At 36.3% G+C, this 21,401-nt stretch overlaps 1 protein-coding gene across 9 annotated transcripts in view; it reads left to right on the top strand.

The window, feature by feature from the left end:
- Positions 1 to 21,401, top strand: part of Aff2 (AF4/FMR2 family member 2) — a 471,554-nt gene that overhangs the window by 325,322 nt on the left and 124,831 nt on the right. For 5 of the 9 annotated variants that reach the window (XM_048336769.1, XM_048336764.1, XM_048336768.1 and 2 more), the window contains one exon: positions 78 to 129. In XM_048336769.1, coding sequence (XP_048192726.1) covers positions 78 to 129 — 52 coding nt within the window. The remainder of the gene's footprint in view (positions 1 to 77; positions 130 to 21,401) is intronic. The other 4 variants (XM_048336773.1, XM_048336770.1, XM_048336765.1 and 1 more) reach the window with 1 other exon arrangement.

Raw genomic sequence — 21,401 nt, 5'->3', positions numbered from 1 at the left:
TGTTTTGAAATGAATTTAATGCTGAGTAATTTTTTGACAGCAGAAGCATGAACTGTAATTGTGTCTGTTCTTTTCAGAGTGGAGTGACCCAACTAGCAGAGCTTCGACGAAGTCAGTATCATTTGAGTTGTGAGTACTTGGGTTCTTAAAACAGTCCTCTTTAGGGATCCTTGCAAAGGAAATAGTACCTCAATATTAAGCTTGTTCTTTCCTGTTCCTTGAGAAAATGGACAGTCATTGTAATGTGTACTTTGGTTAACAGGAAATATCAGATTTCCTGTTTTCATGATCTCTTTTGGCTGCTATAACAAAGTTCCATAAAATGGTTAGCTTATAAACCATAGGAATGTATTTCTCACAGATCTGGAAGCTGGGATATCAGAGATCAAATACCAGTAGAAATGGTATTTGATGAGGATTCACTTCATCATAGACAACCATATTCTCACTCAAATATCACATATTAAAATGACAAAGGATCACTCTGGGACCTCATTATAAGTACTAATCCCCAGGAGGATTCCACCTTCATGATGTACTCCTCAAGGGCCTACCTTTTAATATTATAACCTTGGGTTGACAATTTCAGCATAAGAATTTTCATCATGAGATTCTGTGATGTAGACACTGGTTGGCTCAAAACCTAGGATAGAAAACCAATCATTAGTTTTAAAAAAATCTATGTAGTTGGTTTTCTACCTTTTGACAAGCTATTTATCATCATATAACTTTAGATACAGGCATCATTATATAGTCATCTACCCTTGACTATGAGCATAAAATGTTCCCAATCATCTTCCTATTGACCATGAAGTGTTGTGTTTCGTGTTATGGCTCAGGTCATCTGCTATGTGTATTTTAAAGAAATAGAAGAGATTACCTGGTAATCTAAGTTGAAATTCAAAAACTAGGGCCTTGTATTGCACTCAGCAATGTCTCTATTTTTTTTATTAATGTTAACTGAGGGAGGAATTTGTAGAAACCAATTTCCTCAGATTAACTATTGTAGATTTCTTAATATCCATTTGCCCAAGAGTATACCAGGGGAGTCTTTCTCTCATGACTTCTTTCATTCCTGATAATAGAAAGTGGAAGCCAACTTTTCTGTATGAGAAATAGTACATACTTGAAAATTTTCAAAATGAAATAATTTATGACACTCAAGTAGCTTAATGGAACACTTGAAGCAAATTGCTCACCTTTGAGAGATCGTGAATAATTACCTAAGACAAGCCTGAATGTCTCCTAAATAGCCGGGGATTCTGAGAAAGCCAATGATGTTTCTACCATATATTTTTGTTGCAGTGTTGAGTCAAAGCCCCAAAAGCATGACCGCAACACTGGACCAAAGGCTTAATCTGTGGTTTCTAATTCAAATTTCAACTTCAACCCTCAAAGGTTAAAAAAAAAGTTAAAAAACCCTAAAGTTAAAAAACAAACAAACTCAAAAGCCAGGTGTTAGTGGCTCAGGACTATAATCCAAGCTACTCAGGAAGCTGAGACCTAAGAATCATGGTTCAAAGCCAGCCTAGACAGGAAAGTCTGTGAGACTCTTATCTCTAGTTAACCACCAGAAAAATGGAAGTGGTGCTATGGCTTAAGTGGTGGAGCGCTAGACTTGAGATGAAGAGCTCAGGGACAGCGCCCAGGCATAGAGTTCAAGCCCCATGACTGACAAAAAAAAAATCAACACAAAACATGAAAGGAGGGGCTGGGGATATGGCCTAGTGGCAAGAGAGCTTGCCTCCCATACATGAAGCCCTAGGTTCGATTCCCCAGCACCACATATACAAAAAACGGCCAGAAGGGGCGCTGTGGCTCAAGTGGCAGAGTGCTAGCCTTGAGCAAAAAGAAGCCAGGGACAGTGCTCAGGCCCTGAGTCCAAGGCCCAGGACTGGCCAAAAAAACAAAAAACATGAAAGGAGAATAAATTGGCATCATGTTTGGAATTCCTAATCTGGATTTTCCATTAATTGTACAAATCAACTGGCTCTACCACTTGTTATTCTCATAAATAGTTGATTATTTTTTAACAGTGAATCTTAACTCCTTTACTCCAATTCTACCTCAGTATACGCCCATCTAAAAAAAAATGCATGTGTGTTTATATACACACATTTGGGAAATCAATATATGCTTGCAAACATAAAAAGCATGAAATTATGTTTTCCATTGTAAAATGGTTTTGCTCCTAAAGCATGAATGAATATCAGGCTCTCTCTGTGAAATATGCTACTTTCCACATATACTATAGAATGCAATTTCTCAGTAGTTTGTAACAAACAGAAGTAAACTCGTCAGTAGTGGTTTATACTTACAGGCTACATTTCAGAAAACAGCACTTTATAGCACTGCAATATATAGTACAGCCAATAAGACTTAAATTGTCCATAGGACCTGTTGGTAAGACTAAAAGGCACTGAGTCTGTTTTACGAATGGCTTTCTCCAATTTGGGCTGCTTTTTCTAAAATTTGATCACTGCCCATTAGATTTTAGGGGGACTAAGTTCTCTTCTTATGGTAGGGTATGGATTTGATGTAGGATAGATTGGTTATAGTAAAGTTTTTATTTTTGGTTTCTAAGTAAATTATTATCAACTCACTCTTAGTCACTCTCCCATTCTTCAACACAATGTGCTTTGAAGTCAACTCCTAGAAGTTTCCATTTGACAGGGTAATCCACCAGGTAATTAAGAACATTCCATTCTGACTGCAGAAAGACTACTGAGCATGGAGCTTGTTGGGAAGCTGCCCCCAATTCAGCAAGGAGGCTCACCCAAGGCCAGCAAATGTGTGTGGCATGCTCCCTGCTGCTTAGTGAACTGGAGACAGATTAGAGTCTTGTAAAACAGAATCTCTTCATTGCCCGGACAGTCTATGCATTTTCCTCATCATGACATTTTTGCTTTGGTTGACAAAATGCAGAACTTTGTTTCAGTGTGATTGTTTATAAAGACTGCATGCATGAACACCCAGGTAAAACTACTGGCCTCAGTGCCTGCATACAGGCCTTAACTGCAACAGACTCCTTTATTTTTGACAGTCGTCCCTTCCTCTAAGCCTGACCCATGTGACTGGCCTCTTGGAGAACTTCATGTTTTCCTTCTTAATCTACCTTGCTAACATAGAGAGTTTTCTATGAGGTATGCATCATCTACATCCTATCTGTTCCAACTAGACCTCTAAATGCCTGTAAGGCAAAAGTCCTGGAATAGGGAAGTTGAGAAACTTTGGTTTGAGGCTCTTTCTTTGACTTTTATGACTTGAGGGAAGAACATTGACATAACTCAGATGCAGAAGGTATGAGTTTAAATCACAAGGCAACATATCTTTATTTAGCATTTTACAGATAAAGTCCTTTAAGGGAAATTAACGAGCACATTCCATATACACAAATTAGAATATACAAGTATTTGTAAGAATTCAAGTATAGGCAAACTCTTTTGTAATTACACCTAACAACATTAAAATACATTTACCTTTAATTCTAAATTATTTCTAGTATTTCTCCAGGCATTGGTTTACTCATGTAATACTAGTTGTTCAGATGGCAGAGACTGAGGAATCATGGTTCAAGGCTAGCCTGGACAAAAATATTCCTGAGGTTCCATCTTGACCAATGGCTAGGTATAGTGGTCCATGAATGTCATCTATTTGACAAAAAGGGAAACAGATCACAGTCCAGGATGTTCCTGGCACAAAGAAAGACTTTATCTTGAAAATAACCAATCAAAAATGGGATTAGTGGAGTAGCTCATGTCACCTACCTGTAGGCATAAGACCTCAAACTCAAGCCCTAGTACTCCCACAAAAGATTAATTTCTAAGTAATACAAGACCTATCTGTCATTTTCCTGAAGTACATACCCTCAGTCTCTATCTCTGAGTAAGAATTGTGTTGCAGTCTTTGAAAGTCCTTAATCAGTGACCATATGTTGTTTAATACTAGCTACTTTTGAGTGGGAGAAGGGGATAACCACAGTTTGAGGCTGGACGTGGCAAAAAGTTACTGAGTTTGTATCTCAACCAATAAAGCTGAGTGTCAAGAAACATCTTTCATCCCAGTTATGTGAGAAGTATGAATATGAAAATCATGGTTAAGTTTTATCTGAAAAATAACGCATAGGGCTAAAAGACATGGTTCAAGTGGTAGACTACCTGCAAACCAATCAAAAGGCCCCAAGTTCAAATTCAAGTACCAGTAAGTAAAAAGAAAGAATAGGAAAGGCCCTACACAAATCTTCTAAATTCAGTGGCATTCTGAGCCCCTAGGAAAGAGGATAAGACATAAGCTTAAGGAGATCAATTTACATTTCTTAGAGTTTTAGAATTATTCATTTATATAGTAGTATTGTACATCTTTTATTCAGATAGGAAATTATTGCATCTAAAAGATGTACCCATTTTGATTACAGATTCAAGCCAACAGTGGACACACCAGACATTGTGTTACTTTGGAATTTTTAGTAAGGCTATTAAAAAGCAAGGGGAAAGGAAAGAAAACCAAAAATAAAGAACTTTGTTTTTCTTAAGTTTTATTTCTTTATTAACTGATTAGAGATTCTTGTCAATCATTTGCCAATATAGTATCTTTACACAAATGCATAATCTTTTGGGTTTTCTGATCCATCATAAATAGGAACTAATAACATTTATACAGGAGTCCTGAGAAGAATTTGCAGATAACTTCCCTGAGCACATGCATGCCCAGCCATCCAGCTTTTGATTTCAGTTAGTTTTGTGATTACTACTGAGAAGAAGACAACAAGAAATATTAAGTTCCTTTGTTAAACTTAGTCATTAGCAATTGGACTTGGTCCAATTGGAAATCATCCAGACCTCCTTTGAACTAAACAACTCATGTTTTAAGCCATGCTGTCAGAATACCAGGATAGTTTCCATAAAGCCCCAATATAAAGGCAGATGTAGCCATAATGCTGTTTTTCCATGCCATAAAATCAGCCCATTTACTTACAGTATTAGCTACAGCTTTGAAAACAGCCAAGCATGGATGCAGAGTGTTAATGAAAGGCCATATGGATCCAAACTAATTGTAACCAGCCTCACTTTACCTGTGAGAGGTTGATATGTATGCTTCAAGAACAAATGCTTGAATGTGGTTGTAGGTAGGGGGTAAGGAAGTTATCCTATCACAAGAACACCAGAAGTCTCAAATAACAACCATTGTGCTGTTGAACACAGCTTTGAGGCACTTGTAAGTACATTAACCTCTTAACCTTACCAGCCAAACTGGAGGTATTGCACATTATTCCCATTGTAGAAATAAGAAAAGCAAAGAAAAGTATGCAGTCCTATAAAAAGAAAAATTAGGCATGCCCATTCATCTCAAATGGACATTTTGACTACAATCATGTAGAAGAGCATGTAAGTAATACTGTCCTTTGGTGGGACCATTTTAATGAAGGCTGAAGACTCAGTAAACACAAAGCCCCTTTTTTTTCTATTTGGCTGTCTTTCACTGTGAGAATTGATAGGTTCAAAGACTTGGTACACCAAATTTGCTCTTTTGTACCTGCATTCAACCTTTATGGAGACTCGCAGCACCAGTTAATAGGAATCAGCTCTCCCTCAAAATTACACTTCCCCAGGCTGGGAATGTGGCTTAGCCATAGAGTGTTGGCCTAGCATGCATGAAGTCCTGGGTTTGATTCTTCAGCACCACATACATAGAAAAAGCCAGAAGTGATGCTGTGGCTCAAGAGGCAGACTGGCAAAAAAAAAAAAAATTACACCTCCCTGCTGTAAAAGATACAAAATGGAACCAACTTTTTTTTTTTTTGTCAGTCCTGGGCCTTGGACTCAGGGCCTGAGCACTGTCCCTGGCTTCTCTTTGCTCAAGGCTAGCACTGGGCCACTTGAGCCACAGCGCCGCTTCTGGCCGTTTTCTATGTATGTGGTGCTGGGGAATGGAACCCAGGGCTTCATGTATATGAGTCAAGCACTCTACCACTAGGCGATATTCCCAGCCCCCAACTTTTCTTAATTTAACTAAAATATCATTAGTTCCAGAATTTTCTCTAAATATTGTGAAGATTTATTACTATAGAGAATATAAAGGTTATGAGAATTTTTCCAGTTTACTAAAACTAATATAAACATTACATTATTTCTTAGATGAATTACCATTTTTAAACTTAAAAAAAAAGAACCTTCATGTTCATTATAACTGTGGCCAGCCTACTGCCAAAACTTTAATCATTGAAAATATTTCCTTTGTGAATTTGATTTGAGATTAAGGAACTGTTGTGCTGTATTGTACAGCAATAAACTACTCTCTAGCAATTTCATATATTCTTCCCTAAGTAGATGTTTGGTCTGCTACTTATATGCAATTTTGAGAGCAAAGTGACTGTAATGTGACAGGGAAAAATATGACTGTTATTTCTTAATCAGATTAATTCTTAATCTGAATGTGTGATTTGGTACTTGAAATTTAGAAATACTGATAATCAGTTTGGAGTTTATAAAAGCTAGCCTAACTCTCCCAATAAAGTAGTAATCTCTGACATGCACTAGTTGTAGCCATTCTGGTTTTTAAGCTGAAAGGTATGCCAATTCTTGCTTTTAAACTGAATTGTATGCCCCATGTCTCAGAGCTTGCCAACCTTTCCTAAGGACTTAATATATTTTTGGAACTTCTCCACTGCATCAGGGACAGCCACCTGGGAGCAGAGAAAACAAAATTTGGCAGCATGTTCAAGCTGTGAATTAAAGGTAATTCACAGTTTGAAATGAATCAGCATGAGGTCCTTAAGAAGAGTAATCAGACAGCAAGAGGATTTTGTGTTGAGGATTGTATATTGGCTAATGTGACAACAAGCAATATTGGCATTTGGATGTTCACATCAAGGAGCGCTGATGTTGCTGTAGCTTGATGGGTGCCAAGACTGAAACCTGGAGCTCTTGCAAAGGGAGCTGTAGATTTCTACTTCCATTACTAAAACTGCAAACATTAATCTTTGTGCTCAGCTAGTGTAGTTGAAAGACCAGATTTGATTTTTGTGATGATTTTCATGGGTCCAACTTATGGTAGGATTTGAAATCACCTTTATAATTGAAAATAAAAGATATCTTTCTCTCTTTTGCTCTCTCAGGGAAAATTGAGTATTTCTCTTTTGATTTACCTTTATTTATTTTTTAAAATTATCCTTAAGTAGTTGTACAAAGGGCTTTCAACTCAACATGTTCATTTGTCAGTAAGTGTATGCCATCTATATCTACATTCATTCGTTCATTTAAACTTTCATTCATTTCAACAAATATACTTTGGGCCACTACTACACATAAGACTATGGACCAGACACTGGTAATCAAAGGAAAATACTGTATATCTGTTGTCAAGGTCATAATGGGAAGAAGCTAAAGGTTTAACAACAATAGCAGTAACTCAACTAATTCATACTTATTGAGTACCTAGTATGTCCCAGACACTTCCCAGACACTCTCTTTATAATAAGTCCTTGGAGTTCATCATCACTAAAAAAACAACAGAAGCCAAAGTTCAGAATCATTGTGTAAACTCTTCCAAGTGCCACAGCAGCAAAGGGTGAAGCCAAGACTGACTGCACAGCAGGTACAAATGCTACTATTCCATTCATGTGCCTCACCCTCAACTAGGGTGTTTTGGGACAGTCTGTACTGCTTTGAAGTCAGTTGTGATCTTCCCCAGGCATTTGGGCAAAGTGGGTTATTTCAATTCAGACCCCAGTGGTACTTGTCATTTGGGTTTAAGCCAGAGATCTAAATACTGTCACTTTATTCAGTGTTGTATATTTTATATACACTGCATATGCTAATATAGTTGCTCTGTAGTTAAATTCATACTCACTTCAGGTTTGGGAGTCAGAGACTGTGTCACCAGGAACATACAATGATTCCTCCAAGTGAGACCTAAGGATGCATGCCTGCAAGGACTTTATACCATGCTGAAAAATCCATACAAGATTGATTGTGGTTGCATGTGATAGAAACAACAATTATCACTTTGAAATCTCCAATTTTCCATGTTAACATGAAAAGAAGAAAAAAAGACTGACATTTGAGTCGGTGTCATGAGACACTCATAACTTGTTTGATCATTGGAAAGTGGCTTTATCCTCATTGTGGAATAATTTAAAAAATATTCCCATCTGTTATCATAACTACAGTGACATATTTCTGAGTTTTGAGAAAAACTCAGAAATGTTTTGAATAGTAACTGAAATGGAAGCAAATAACACTGAAATCAACAAACAGGATACTAGAACTTAAAATTCTTCAATCACAAAATTTAATTTAGTGATGTACTAATATACATGCAAACATGTGCATGTGTCCCGACCCTCACATTTTCTATCCCAGAATATTTAGTCATTCTAATGCTATCTTGTCTTACGGCATGCACATGTGTAGGTGCACACTCTTTCATAAGTTATTAGACTATAAAATGCTACTCTTATAGATACACTTCATGTTCATAGTGATTAGAAAACATTAAAGTGTCATGTGAGCATGTGAGTAATTGTATGAAGGATCAGATGAGAAGACACCAGGGCTACAGAGGGAAAGATACTTGCACATAGTCTCCAACCTAGTGAATGGCAGATCTGTGACTAGAATTGAGGATATTACATGTTCATTTAAACATGCTGCTGTGTTCCCAAACTCCCCAGATTGCTACAGGGCTAGAACTCCTCAGTCTGAGCCCTGATAAATCTTCCAAGCTCAGGTGAGAAACAATTATAGTAACAGTAAGGTATCCCTCATGGATACTTCTGAGAATTTTACAAGAGAAAAAAATGAAAAGACAAACAAATAAGATTAGTATAGATGGCAGGAAATAGCCATCTAGCTCCTAAACTGTTGGGGGGCTCTGGACCCCCTTTTCCCCCTATCTCCCGGGGGAAATGCCTGATCCCAAACTATGAAAGAACACTCGGCTTTTATTCCTCCCGCCGGCAGAAGGAACAAAGCGTGTTCTCATGGATTACGCTAAGTTGAGGAAAGGTTGCCGAAGCCTCTCCAGCCCCCCCTCCCCTCACGTGTCAGGAATGGCGGCAGAGAGAGAGAGGCATCGGGGAGACATATTCCATGGTCCATGAGTCTCACCCGTCCAGAGGGCGGGCAGAAGAAATTATTACGGTGACAAAGGTGGAAGGGGAGGAACTTGGGGTGACTAACTGATTGGCTAGGGGAAGGGCAGTGTCTTGGGAGCTCTGTTGCCCCTCCCCCCTTAAGGCCAAACTAAATCCCCAACACTAAACTAGTCATTTTGTTTTTCCATCCTATCAAGTATCTCACAAACATTCAGTACCTTCATCACAACTATGTTGCTGAAGTGTTATGTTTAAATTGTTTGTTCTTGACACCTTCTGAGAGCAGCTAAAAGCCCTTCCATTTTACTGATGAGTTGGGAACAGTGTTGGTAGAGTACCACAAATGCGTGCGTAATTATAGTTGTAAAATCACTTGAGAAATCTGGCAAATGTCTTTCTTTGTGGTTCATCCATCTACATTTAATGAGCAAAACCAAAAAAGGAAACAGTCTCAAAGCTAGTTGATTGACATCTCCAAATTTACTGCCAAGTTTTGGATAGATCAAATGGAGTTACATAGGGTTGCTGTATGCTGTAATGAAAACCATAGATAAATTATATTTAATTGCTATGCAGTGGGATACTGACACCCAAGATAGGCCAGAATATCCCTTTAGTACATTGTTTTGTCATTGTGTAAGCTTCCAAAGTCACTGAGATTGTGATGGCATAGAGACAACTACCTGCATAAGAATAAAATTCAATGATTAAGGTCCTATAACTCTGTGAGCTACATTGCTTAATTTTTGGAGTTTTTTATGAAGAAAATTGCCCCCTGTTAAAAAACAAGACTCCATGTTGAATAGTATAGTCAGACTTTTAGCAAGAAATCACTTTTCAAGGTACATACTGTTCACAATATCCAGAAATTGTCTAGACTTTGTAAACATGAAAAAAGTAATTCTAAGTTTCTTTAAAACATAGGTCATATGATTAAAAAAGAGAAAATAAATTCTAAGCAATTGGCTTGCATCATTATAGCTACCACTTTTAGGCACTTTATATCCATCAGCTTGTTATTTCTACATAGTCCTATGGGATGGCTATTGTAAATATCATATCTATATTACCATTATCTATGATTGTCCTCTCAAAAGTTCTGGCATGCTACTGAACAAACATTTATGGACACATGATCAATGCTACTGCTAATTGTTGAAGTCAAGCCTACCTGGTGTTCTTTGTACACTACGATTTTACTTGTTCACAGACTGAACTGTACTGCAGTCTCACATCTCTGAGAGCTAGATATGATGAAGCAAGTTTTACAAAGCAATTAAATAACTTTCTCAAGATCAGCAGGCTAGCTGTTGAAGGAGCTTGAATTTTACTCATGAATTCTTCAGTTCAGAACTTAAACATCTTCTAGTACACCCTTTCTTCCTTATCAATTATTTTTTTATTATGAAGTCCATAGGGATATTACAAAATAATACTAATAGTACTTTGTAGTTTGTGGCACTATATATTTTCCACATATGTAGTTATCTTTTTTTATGTTTTTTTTTCTCCATTTAGTTTTTTATTAGAAGAGGCCTGAAATTCTGGGAGAGAGGGCTCAAATCTCATCTCTCCCAGTCCTTTCTCATGTAACTTGATGAGTCTACTTGTTATTTTTCTGAGCCTTTGTTTCTCTACATAATAAAACCGGACTGACATGTCCCTCAAAATCCTTAGTGAATTTGGTTTTCATCGGATGAGCTCATGAAGGGACATTGTAGTCAGCTGTTCACATGGCCCTATCCTTGTTCAAAGTGAGGAAAATCACATTCATATTTTTGAAGTAAGAGGTCCCAAGCTTACACAGCTAACAGCTAGTACTGTTGCCATTGCTCAGTCCTGAGCTTCTTGACTCCTAATTGACTGTTCCTTTTAGTAATATTCAGGATCATTTTTCCCAAGTGTTGAGGCAATCAAAGGATCAACTGCCAATGCACTTAGAGGGCAAAAGACTGAAATTAATAATTACATGTACCATTCGTCTCTTAGATAGTCCCAACATGTTTTCCTATGTTAAAAGAGACAGTGAATTTTTCCCACTCAGTTGCACCAAAATAATGATTACTCACTTCTGTGATATTTTGAGCATTTGTAGAAGAATTGAAAACCTTAGTAAAATCACATACTTTTCTATAGTCTCTGTTTTACAGAATGGAATTTGGGGCTAGCTTCCATCTATTATCTTCAGACTATTTATGCAGTGCTTTTTTTTTTTCTTCTGAGATTGAAGAGGACCTAAAACTAGTGACCTGTCTTGCCTTTTACTACTGGATTAAAATTCCAAGTTGCTACTATGGTAACCATACCTTGAAAATTAGATCCTGACAGAGTCACTAGGATATTTAGAAGTACACTGCTGCCGTGAACTTTGAAGAAAGGTTGCTTACAATTGTCAGTGACAGCCTCTTAATTGAAATAATCTGCCTGTCTGTCGACTAGAAAAAGTTTGTGTGTCTTGGGAGGGGAGACAAAGAGATTATATCCTGATGGATTTTTTAAATGTAAGAAATAGCTGTGGTTTGAAGCAAAGCTGTTTGCTGCATGAAATTTAAATCAACTTCAGCTCAATTTATGCTATTCAGAAAGAACTGTGATATTCAGTATTCATGGTGGCAAGAAGCCAAGATGCACAGTAAAGATGTAAAGACACTCACAGAAGATATTCCTGGGGGTTGGGCTATCCCAGACAAACCCCAGTAGCCTCAGGATCTGAATGGCAGCCACTTTCAAACCACACATTGCTATGCCCAGGCCTCTGGCAGTTGGAAAATGCAGAGCAGCAGCATGACAGAGTTTGTGATCAAGAGGACAAGTGGTCACTGATTTGCCTAGTGGCATAAAGAGCTGAAATCACATGGAGGCTCTTAAAGCCAGGAAATGAAACAAGAAATATAGTGTCTTGCCTTTCAAGAAGATGAAAAATGACGCATTGGTACTGTAGGATTCTTTCATGCGGTGCAAATCTCACTACGAATGCAAGCATATTGTGGTAGGTTGGCTTTATAATTAGTTGTGACTATATCTGTGGCTCCATGACAGGATAGTTTTTGTTTGGCTAGACCTTTCTCTCTCCTCTTTCTCCTCCCCCCTCCCTTCTCCCTTTTCCCCTTCTTCACCCTCTCCCTCCTCTCCTCTCCCCCCTCTTTTCATCTCACTTTGTCTCTCTTCCCTTCCCTTCCTGCTCTTCTCTTCTTCTCTTATGGTATGCTCAAGACAAACTTTTGGTTTGTGTTTCTGTAAAATGTTTCTTTAACTCTCTTCCTCCCATAACAAATTTCAAATGTCAAACCTGAATGGCAAGATCAAGCACTGGGGTTGAGATATTGAAGCTCTTTCAATGCTCATCTTCTACTGATGTGGGAGTACCTTAATGAAGGTAGTACTGTTTAAACAGTTGTGGCACAATTGATTCTCACCTTACTTGAGAGCTTTTTCATCCAAGCTTGGTCAGTTCAGGTGCAAAGAAGGCTATGATAGTGGTGATTGAATTGTGATATTACTCCTAACCCAAAGAAAGGACATCAATTCCAACAAATACAAGTTACCCAATTATAAGCACTGCAAAAACAAACTTAGCAGGACCTTTGGTACTCTTGAAATAATACTGTATCAAATTTGTGAATTCCTGAGTGGAAAGGGTGGAATCCATTTACCTACTGTCTCAACAACTGGTATAGGACACAAACAGTACAAGAAATGTATCCAATGCCTAACGTATGAAACTGTAACCTCTCTGTATAACAGTTTGATAATAAAAATTTGAAAAAAAAAAAAAAAGAAAACATGATTGAGTATGTGGTAAGTGGTACAAGAATGATTTATAATCCATCAGCTATTTTGGAATAATACAATTTTGATAGATTTTTTTCTTACATTACTGAATATATTGAAAAGGTTATACCATACAAAGAAATGCATGTACATGCATTGTGTGTACCTAAAACAATTACACTGTAGAAGCTGAAGTTCATAGATTTTGAGCCTGAGTGCCTGGAGCTCACATCCAGGTTTCATCATTTAGCTACCTAATTTTAGGAAAGTTACTTCACTCTCTATTACTTAGTTTCTAATCTACAAAATGAAAATAGTATCAATACCTGTATCATAGGAGTAGTAAATGTTTCAAGTATTATACCATGGTGTCTGGATCTTAGAAGTCTCAGTACATATTAGCTATTGTCATGAGTTATGCTTATGGTAAATATAGGAATTATTACTGAGTCTTTTTTGCCAGTCTTGGGGCTTGAACTCAGGGCCTGAGCACTGTCCCTGGCTTCTTTTTGCTCAAGGCTAGCACTCTACCATTTGAGCCACAGTGCCACTTCTGGCTTTTTCTTTATATGTGGTGCTAAGGAATCGAACCCAGGGCTTCATGTATATGAGGCGAGCACATTACCACTAGGCCATATTCCCAGCCCCTATTACTGAGTCTTTTGCTTGTTATTTCATTGTATTTCTAGTGTTCAAGTATGAAAATGAAGAATGGCGAGAATTTCTTCGAAGCATCCACTTTTGGTACTGGACACATTCTTGTTCTTAGAGCTTATGATAGCATCTTTCTATGCATAGAGAAATTATCTGAATTAGAAAGCATGTGAATAAAATTGCATAGGATGTCCTCTACCATTCTGTGAAGTAATCAGTTTCCTTGCCTGGGCATATTATTCCACATGCCACACCTATGTTTGTCTCATTGGTATAAAAAGATATTTTAGAATCTGACTTTATTATCAGAATTTACTATAAAACCCTTGAGAAAATTTTTTTCATCAGCAAGGAAGATAAAATAACATTTAAGTATGTTTTAAAAGCAAGAATTGGATCTCAGAAAGCACACTATTGTAGATTATGCTCTACATCAAAATATATAAGTATATAGTCATAATAGTGACTTAGTAAACACATTGCTGAGTTAACTATGAAAAATAACCCACCAAGGTGCTATTTCCTTTACTCCTAAGCACTGACTTAAGAGAGTATTGCAGTAAAGTATACATACATTGTTTAAAAATATATATGTGGATTTTTATTTTTAGTATGCTTTTTTCAGTCCCAATAGAATGTATATTTCTTCCCTTGAGAGAAAAAGTACACTATAAGGAATTTAGTTAAGTGGTGCATTAAGAAAGGGTCTACAGTTCTTTTGCAAACTCATAATTTAAACAAAGAAATATCTGTCTTTAGCAATCAAATTATGAATATGATATAAATTAACTTTATAAAGTAGAATCAAAAGAGGGTCAATTATAGTTTGCCAACCTATGGCATAACTTCACACATCATATTCAGTACTGGAACCTTTATTGTGAGAGCATAAAATACTATGTAAAATAAGTATATCAATGCAAGTAAACATATATTTCTGTGTTCTGGACAGGTTTTTTGTTATACTTCTAGAAGCTCCATTCAAAGGTTACAGAAGAGCATTTTTAAGCATGAATCTCTCCATTGCTCTTTCTAAAATTTTTAGATCTGAACTAAAATTATTTTATTTAAAAAGTCAATTTCAGTTCAGATGTATGTCATTTAATTCCATAGAACTTTGATGATATGATTGGAAAGGGAGACAGATAACTGATGAGAGAATTGATTTTGGAGTAGTTACAATATTTCTGGTTTGAAGCCATTAAACAATTCCTAAATTTGAAATTATAGTACAACCTCTTTTCTTAGTTTAATTTTAAGAATGCATATGGTGTATATATTGAAAAGTTTCCAGGCAATGTTTTCTGTAAGTAGAATTTTGGTTACTAGTTTCATAAAGAAGAGCAATAAAGTAGGCAAATCATGATAATCTGATAACCGTAATAATCGAAGAAAATAGCCACGTACCCACTCTACTTCAGGGACACTTGGCTGCATCATTGTTATTACTGCATACGCAACTTTACATTGGATTAAAGAAAAGACCTGTATAAATGTTTTCCCACTCGACACAACCTGTCACAAAATTCCAGCATATATTTCCAAATAGATAGAAGCATAAATTTTCACCCTTAAGAAGAATCTTTCACTTTCAAAATGATTCACCACAGGTTTCCTCTAAATAGGAAATGCATCTCATACATCTACAATATGGTTTGATTTTTAAAACATCAATTTACATGCATGTTCTAGAAACAAATCTATCATGCAGTTATGCTTCCTTGTCGAGAATTTAAGCTGAAGTTGTTTTTGAAAATTTAGAGTCCATAGTTTATAGTTTTTTACATCATAAATATTAATTATTTATAGTTCAGCAGGTTTTGTTACACAAGTAGAGAAGGAGATGCCACAGGCTGCCTCAGAGGTACTTCCATAATGCTCATTCATAATTAGCAAAATGCTGTGTTTCAGAGCAGTCCATCAAACACAGCCTTGTTCTCATTCTCATGAGAACCTAATCCTGCAGTCTTCTCTTTCCCCTTAAGTTTGCCTTGTTCCCAGGCGCATTCCATGAGCTGAAAGTTGAACAGTAAATTAGTGAGAAACTTAGAGCAGGTTCTAGGACTAGTACTGCAGATACACCGCAGCCAACATAAATAGATCACAGCTCACCACACTGGCTATGGGATGTAGCATCTCTCAGACACACACCTTCTTTAAAGAATCCTAGAAGGCAATGTGGACAGTTTACCTAATACCAATTTGAGAAGAGCAAAATGCCATTGGAAAAAGGCCAGGGCTGAGCTGGAGAGCATCATACAATATCTGTGTGCCCAAGAAATTTCCGTACAACCTAAGTGCAGAAGATACAACTTCTTCTTTCACAGTAATACTTTAAATAAAGTGAGGGATAACACAAAGGTGAAGAGTAACAATGCTTGTAAAAATAAATGCATTTCATCTTAGTTGGAAGGAGAGTGAAACAAGTTGGGAATACTTGGAGAGGTACTGAGATTCACTACAGTGATTTTCTATTCTTCTACAAAGCTTTATTTGGGAAACTCATCTCTTTCTGCTCAAAGATAAACAACCTCTAAAATAAAGCATTTAAAGACCTCACCCCACTAACTTGACTAACCACATTTTTAAAGTTCCATATGAAATTCAGCTTTGAAATTGTGCCAAATCTGAACAGATTACACTGAGTTTAATTTATTGAGCAGTGATTCAACTTTATATGCACTTGTCCCAGTTAATTTTTAAGAGCAAATTGAGGTTCTTAAATTTAAAAAGATTGTGGCTACCAGGCATGTCAGCAGTCCAATTTTATGTCTCTATCACTGCCTGATTATTTAGCAAATTTGAGTACACTGACACTCATCTCTTAATACAAAATAAAATAAAATTTGGAATTTGGGAAAAACTTGTTGTTTATATGACATTTGTGATTGTATAGATTTATTTATACCATACTAACAATGTGAATATTCAAGACCAATAAAATCAGATAGAAAGAAAATAACCTCATTTCCCAGTCAATTATCTAGATGTGTTAGATATAAAATATCTAGCCTCACTTTTGCTAAATGTTTTACCATGAAATAATTACCTTGAGATATCAGTTTCCAATCTTTCTCTGATCCCTCAAGAAGAAATTTATTATCCAGTATATCTTGAAATAATCGGGTTGAGACACCAACTATTTTTTTTCATTATAGGAAATCTTTGAGCCTTTAATATGCAAATGTTCACTGTGTTCTACAAGAAGGATGTAGAATACGAAGTGTTTTTCCCTACCTGACTTACCCATGGAAATTCCTTTCCCAAATCCAAACCAACATCATGTGGAATATTTTGGGACATGAGTGTAAAGAGCTACATCATTACAGTATTCTCTCTGCACATATAGAATCAGTCTCAGGATATAGTCTACCCGAAGTATAGGTGTTCATTATATTTTACCTTGCCACAGTCACTCCACCTTTCCTCTAGTTGTCCTACTAGATCGAATGAAATATCTCTTTCAGATAGCCTAGATAAATCAAAGGTAATTAGTAATCCAAAATCAATGGGGCTTCATTTTTATACTTATATAAGATGGAGAGTGGTCCAAATTCCCACCATCTTTGACCCAGAACATTTCTGTTTGGAGAAGACTTTTATTAGTTTGTCTTATGACACTACCTGCAAGTGTTATCTTTTTGTGCTTTGGGTCTGAATGTTTACTTTCACTTCAGGGAGAAATGATGGCTAGCTGAATTTCTTTATTGATAATTTGCTGTTGTTTTATAAAATGGAAAACTGAATGTGTTTAAGAGCTTTTTATTGCTTATGGCCAAGAGAAATAATAGTCCTATTATCCAAGAGGCTTTCAGAGATAATTGTAATATTAGGAGACAATGCAGTAATGATGTCAACTCATGAAACTACCCATCTATATAGTCCACTTCAAATTATGACTTCCCCAGCTAGCATAATAAGCCACCCAACTCTACTCAAGTCTGCCTTCCCCTCACTTTTGTGGGAATTTGCTTCTGGAATTCAAACACTCATAAAGTTAGACTGAGATAAAATGCATCATACTCAACTCACAGCCTAAAGGGAAAGAATTTTCCAGTTTTCTTTGTGTGATTGACTCTATCAACACAAGTAATCCAGAGGTAATGTTATTTCTCCTAAATACCTAAAGCATATTTTCATCAAGTTAAAAATGTGTTCTTTATTTACTTTTTTAGATAACTCATCTTCTTTTCCTATGAGCACTTGTAAATTAGTTAAGCTGACAGAAACTAACATTTGTTGTTTTTTTTTTTTTAATTTTATTGTAAAGGTGATGTGCAGAGAGGTTGAAATTACATAAATTAGGTACTGAGTACATTGACAATATCACCTCTTCCCTGATTTTCTCCATTTTTCCCTCCTGGTCACCCTTCCCCACAAGTTATATAGTTTATTTCCAACATAATGTCAAACGAGTAATGATGCAGAATAAGTTAATCCTTTGTCCTCCCATTTTTGTGCTTCCCCTTACCCTCCACAAAACAGCTAAATTTCATACAAGGCTAAGGTATAGAAATCAAAAATAGGGACAAATGAGAAAAACAAAAACAAACACAAAATAACAAAATAAACCTTTTTTTTCATTTCTTGGAGTTCAAGAAACTAATATTTTTTGAATAATTATTTATTGTCAAAGTGATGTACAGAGGGGTTACAGTTTCATACATAAGGCAATGGATACATTTCTTGTACTGTTTGTTACCTCCTCCCTCAGTCCCCCCCCTTCCCCTCCCCCTTTCCCTCTCCCCCATGAGTTGTTCAGTTGGTTTATACCAAATGGTTTTCCAAGTATTGCTTTTGAAGTCATGTGTCTTTTTATCCTTTGCTCTCGATTTTGATATTCCCTTTCCCTTCCCTAGTTCTAAAACCAGCATATACAGTACCCAGGGTACTCAGATGAGATACAATGATAGCACAGAGACTACCACAGGAAGGGGATACAAGAGGATCATCAACAAAAAAAAGCTACGGTTTCACATGGCATGTTGAAACTAATTACAACAGTGATATAATCTTAATATTCTGATCTACACATTTAGAGCAAAGATGTTTCTCTGTGCATATAACTAGATTTAATTATCATTTTAGTTGCTTTATTGACTTAAACATTGGTATTGAACACATTTTATAACATATAAGTGATGTATAATTTTCATTATATCTTACCCCATTCATAATATCTGACATTGACAGTAGATATTTAGTTGGTTGAATATATAAAAACACCTAAACTGTGGGTGAGTAGAGGAGTTGAATTTTCATTAGCTGTCTTTTTCTTTATTTTTGTATTAATGTAATATATAGTCAATGTTAGTAGTATGAATTTTGTAAGTTTGTAGAGAACTGGTTTAGTTATAGCATTCAGACTGAATTATAATAGCTACTTCATAAAATGGAAAAGCACATATATTAAAACTTTGTTACTGGAATTAACTCTTTAACGTTGAATATTTTAGTAATCATTATCACTACTGATTTTATGTGCATGTGTTATAGATGTTTTGGAAAATAATATTCTTTTTCTCTGCAAATTGCCAAGAAAGTTGGCATTAGGCTGTGCTACTTTGGAGACAGAAATAGGATCATGGTTCAAGTTTAGTCCAGGCAAAAAGTTGAAACCAGCTAGGTGGGCATGGTGGCTTATGCTTGTATTCCTAGATATATGAATAGGAGATGTAAGTACGGGAATTGCAATCTTTGAAGGTAGCCAATGGCAAAACATCAGACAGTATTTAGAAAACAAAGAAAAATATTCTAAAGGCATGTCTCAAGTGGAAGAATGCTTCTCCAGCAATCATCTCCCTCCTGAAGGTTTGAAATCACTGAAAAAAGTGATAACAATCCCATACCTAATCTAACTAACCTCAATGTCCACACCCATACCAGGCTCATCTTTACATTTTCTTGTATAGTAGGTAAGAAAGTTTGCCTACCAAGTGAGCGTGTTGGGTGATTGCAAAATGTGGTAAATGAATTGCGTTTTCACTAAGGTTTAGAAAACATATTGAAACTTTAATCATTCAGTAGCAAAAGTTACTTTTTCCTGAGCATTTAAAGGAATGCCAGTAAACTCCTAGTGTTCCAAATATAGTTTATTATTCTTTGGGGAAATATTCGGGAGTAAATACAGATATCACACTTTCCTTGAATAGTAGAAGTCATAATATAGGGGGACTTTTCACTATAAGTTTAACCTTCTCGCCCTGTCATTATGTTTTTATTTTTCTACTGGAAGTAAGAGGTAGGGTGGGAGTAAATGTACAAACATGGCTACTAGTTTGAGACAGAATATTTTTTTCATCTACAAAGAGAAATTCTCATGTTTCCTGTAAGACAAAGTTTTGCTGGCAAATCAGCCCACCTTGTCTTCAAGTATATGGTCCTAATTTTGGTTTCCTATCATTGTAGCTTAGTTTTCATGAAAGCCAGAGAAAAATAAGATCACCAGTATCAGTAGCAAACTAGGACTTCTAAAATGTGCTGTTGTTATACTGTGAGTCCTTTGTTAAGGCCCAGATGCGATGCAGTGGAAGTAGATCTTTGTCATTTGGTGCTTAGTCAGTGAGGGATATTTTGCTCAAAAAGAAGAAAGTGAGGATTCATTGAATTTGACTCTGCCACTGGCCTACCTTAAAAGTTGAGAGTGGATGAGCTTTAAGTAGATAACTGATCTGATTTTTTTTTCAAAACAATGTCCACATCCAACTGGTTGAAGATTCACCTCATTGACTTCACATCAACCAGAGGATAGAAAGGCCTCTCTACATGTTAGTTCTGGTTACCACTTGGAAACTAGTGCTGCTGATTACATGCGTAAGATTGGTGACACTGTTTCCTCTGGAGGAGGTGAGCATTGTTATTTGGTGAGAGTCCATTGGCTTGAATTTCCCCAAAATTCTACAAACACAACAGTATAAGTAAATTTCTTTTTCATGAGCCATCAGTGGCTTAGAAAGCAGTATAGTTTTATGCAGATTAATTTGGCATACTACAGCAAATTGCTGCTGTGAGATATATTTGAGAATTATTACCTAGCTCAGGCTAATAGCTAAAATCAAATAAAACAGAAATAGGTTTACATAGATTGTTTTCTAAGTCAGATAAAGCTTTATACTACTTACTATTGGAACTGAACACATTTTTTGTGCAAGCAGCATTAGGGTTGTTCATGTAATACTTTCATTATTTCCAGGGATGGTAACAAAAAAATAGAAACAAGTTCATTGAATTTAGCCACCATTAACCACCATTAACTATAATTTTTCCTGACAAGCTCTCTTGCATCTGATGAGTGAAACATTGGAAAAAGTCAACTGAAAAACTGCATGAATGCTAATGAAATATGCCCTTGTATTGTAAGTGCCTGAATCAGACATTTAAAATAGAGCAATTTATAATGTGTTAGCCCACCAGGACTCCATCATGTTTTAAATAAATTTATTTTTCTACTTCTTGTGAGTCTCTAACTCACTCTGAGAAGACTCATGACATTTCATTGCGGAAGGCAGGTCACAAATTGAATAATGTGACATAACTTTATTAGAGAACTGAAAAAAATGATATGGCCATAATGTATTTTATAGTAAAATTTGATAGCCCTCTAAAGATCAATGAATGTATTTGTTTACCTTGAAGTGACATACCCAAATTAAAGGAATGTTGAGCAGATAAAATAACTTTCTTAGTCTGTGATGAGTTCAGAAAATAGCCCAAATTACTTTGCAGTAGACAGAACAGCATAGGTACTTTGTGAGATAACGTCATTATAAAGCTGCCCTGAAATGAATGAAGTCTTCCCCAGGCCACACAGAATTAAACAAGCTGGGAGTCGCCAGGGTCTTGTCCTGTCCCAAACACCGATTGAAAGGGCACTTTATAAAGG

The sequence above is a fragment of the Perognathus longimembris genome, chromosome 28, assembly GCF_023159225.1.
Source record: "Perognathus longimembris pacificus isolate PPM17 chromosome 28, ASM2315922v1, whole genome shotgun sequence".
Classification (NCBI taxonomy): domain Eukaryota; kingdom Metazoa; phylum Chordata; class Mammalia; order Rodentia; family Heteromyidae; genus Perognathus; species Perognathus longimembris.
The sequence above is the reverse complement of the archived record's forward strand: the minus strand, read 5'-3'. Positions and strand labels throughout refer to the sequence as shown.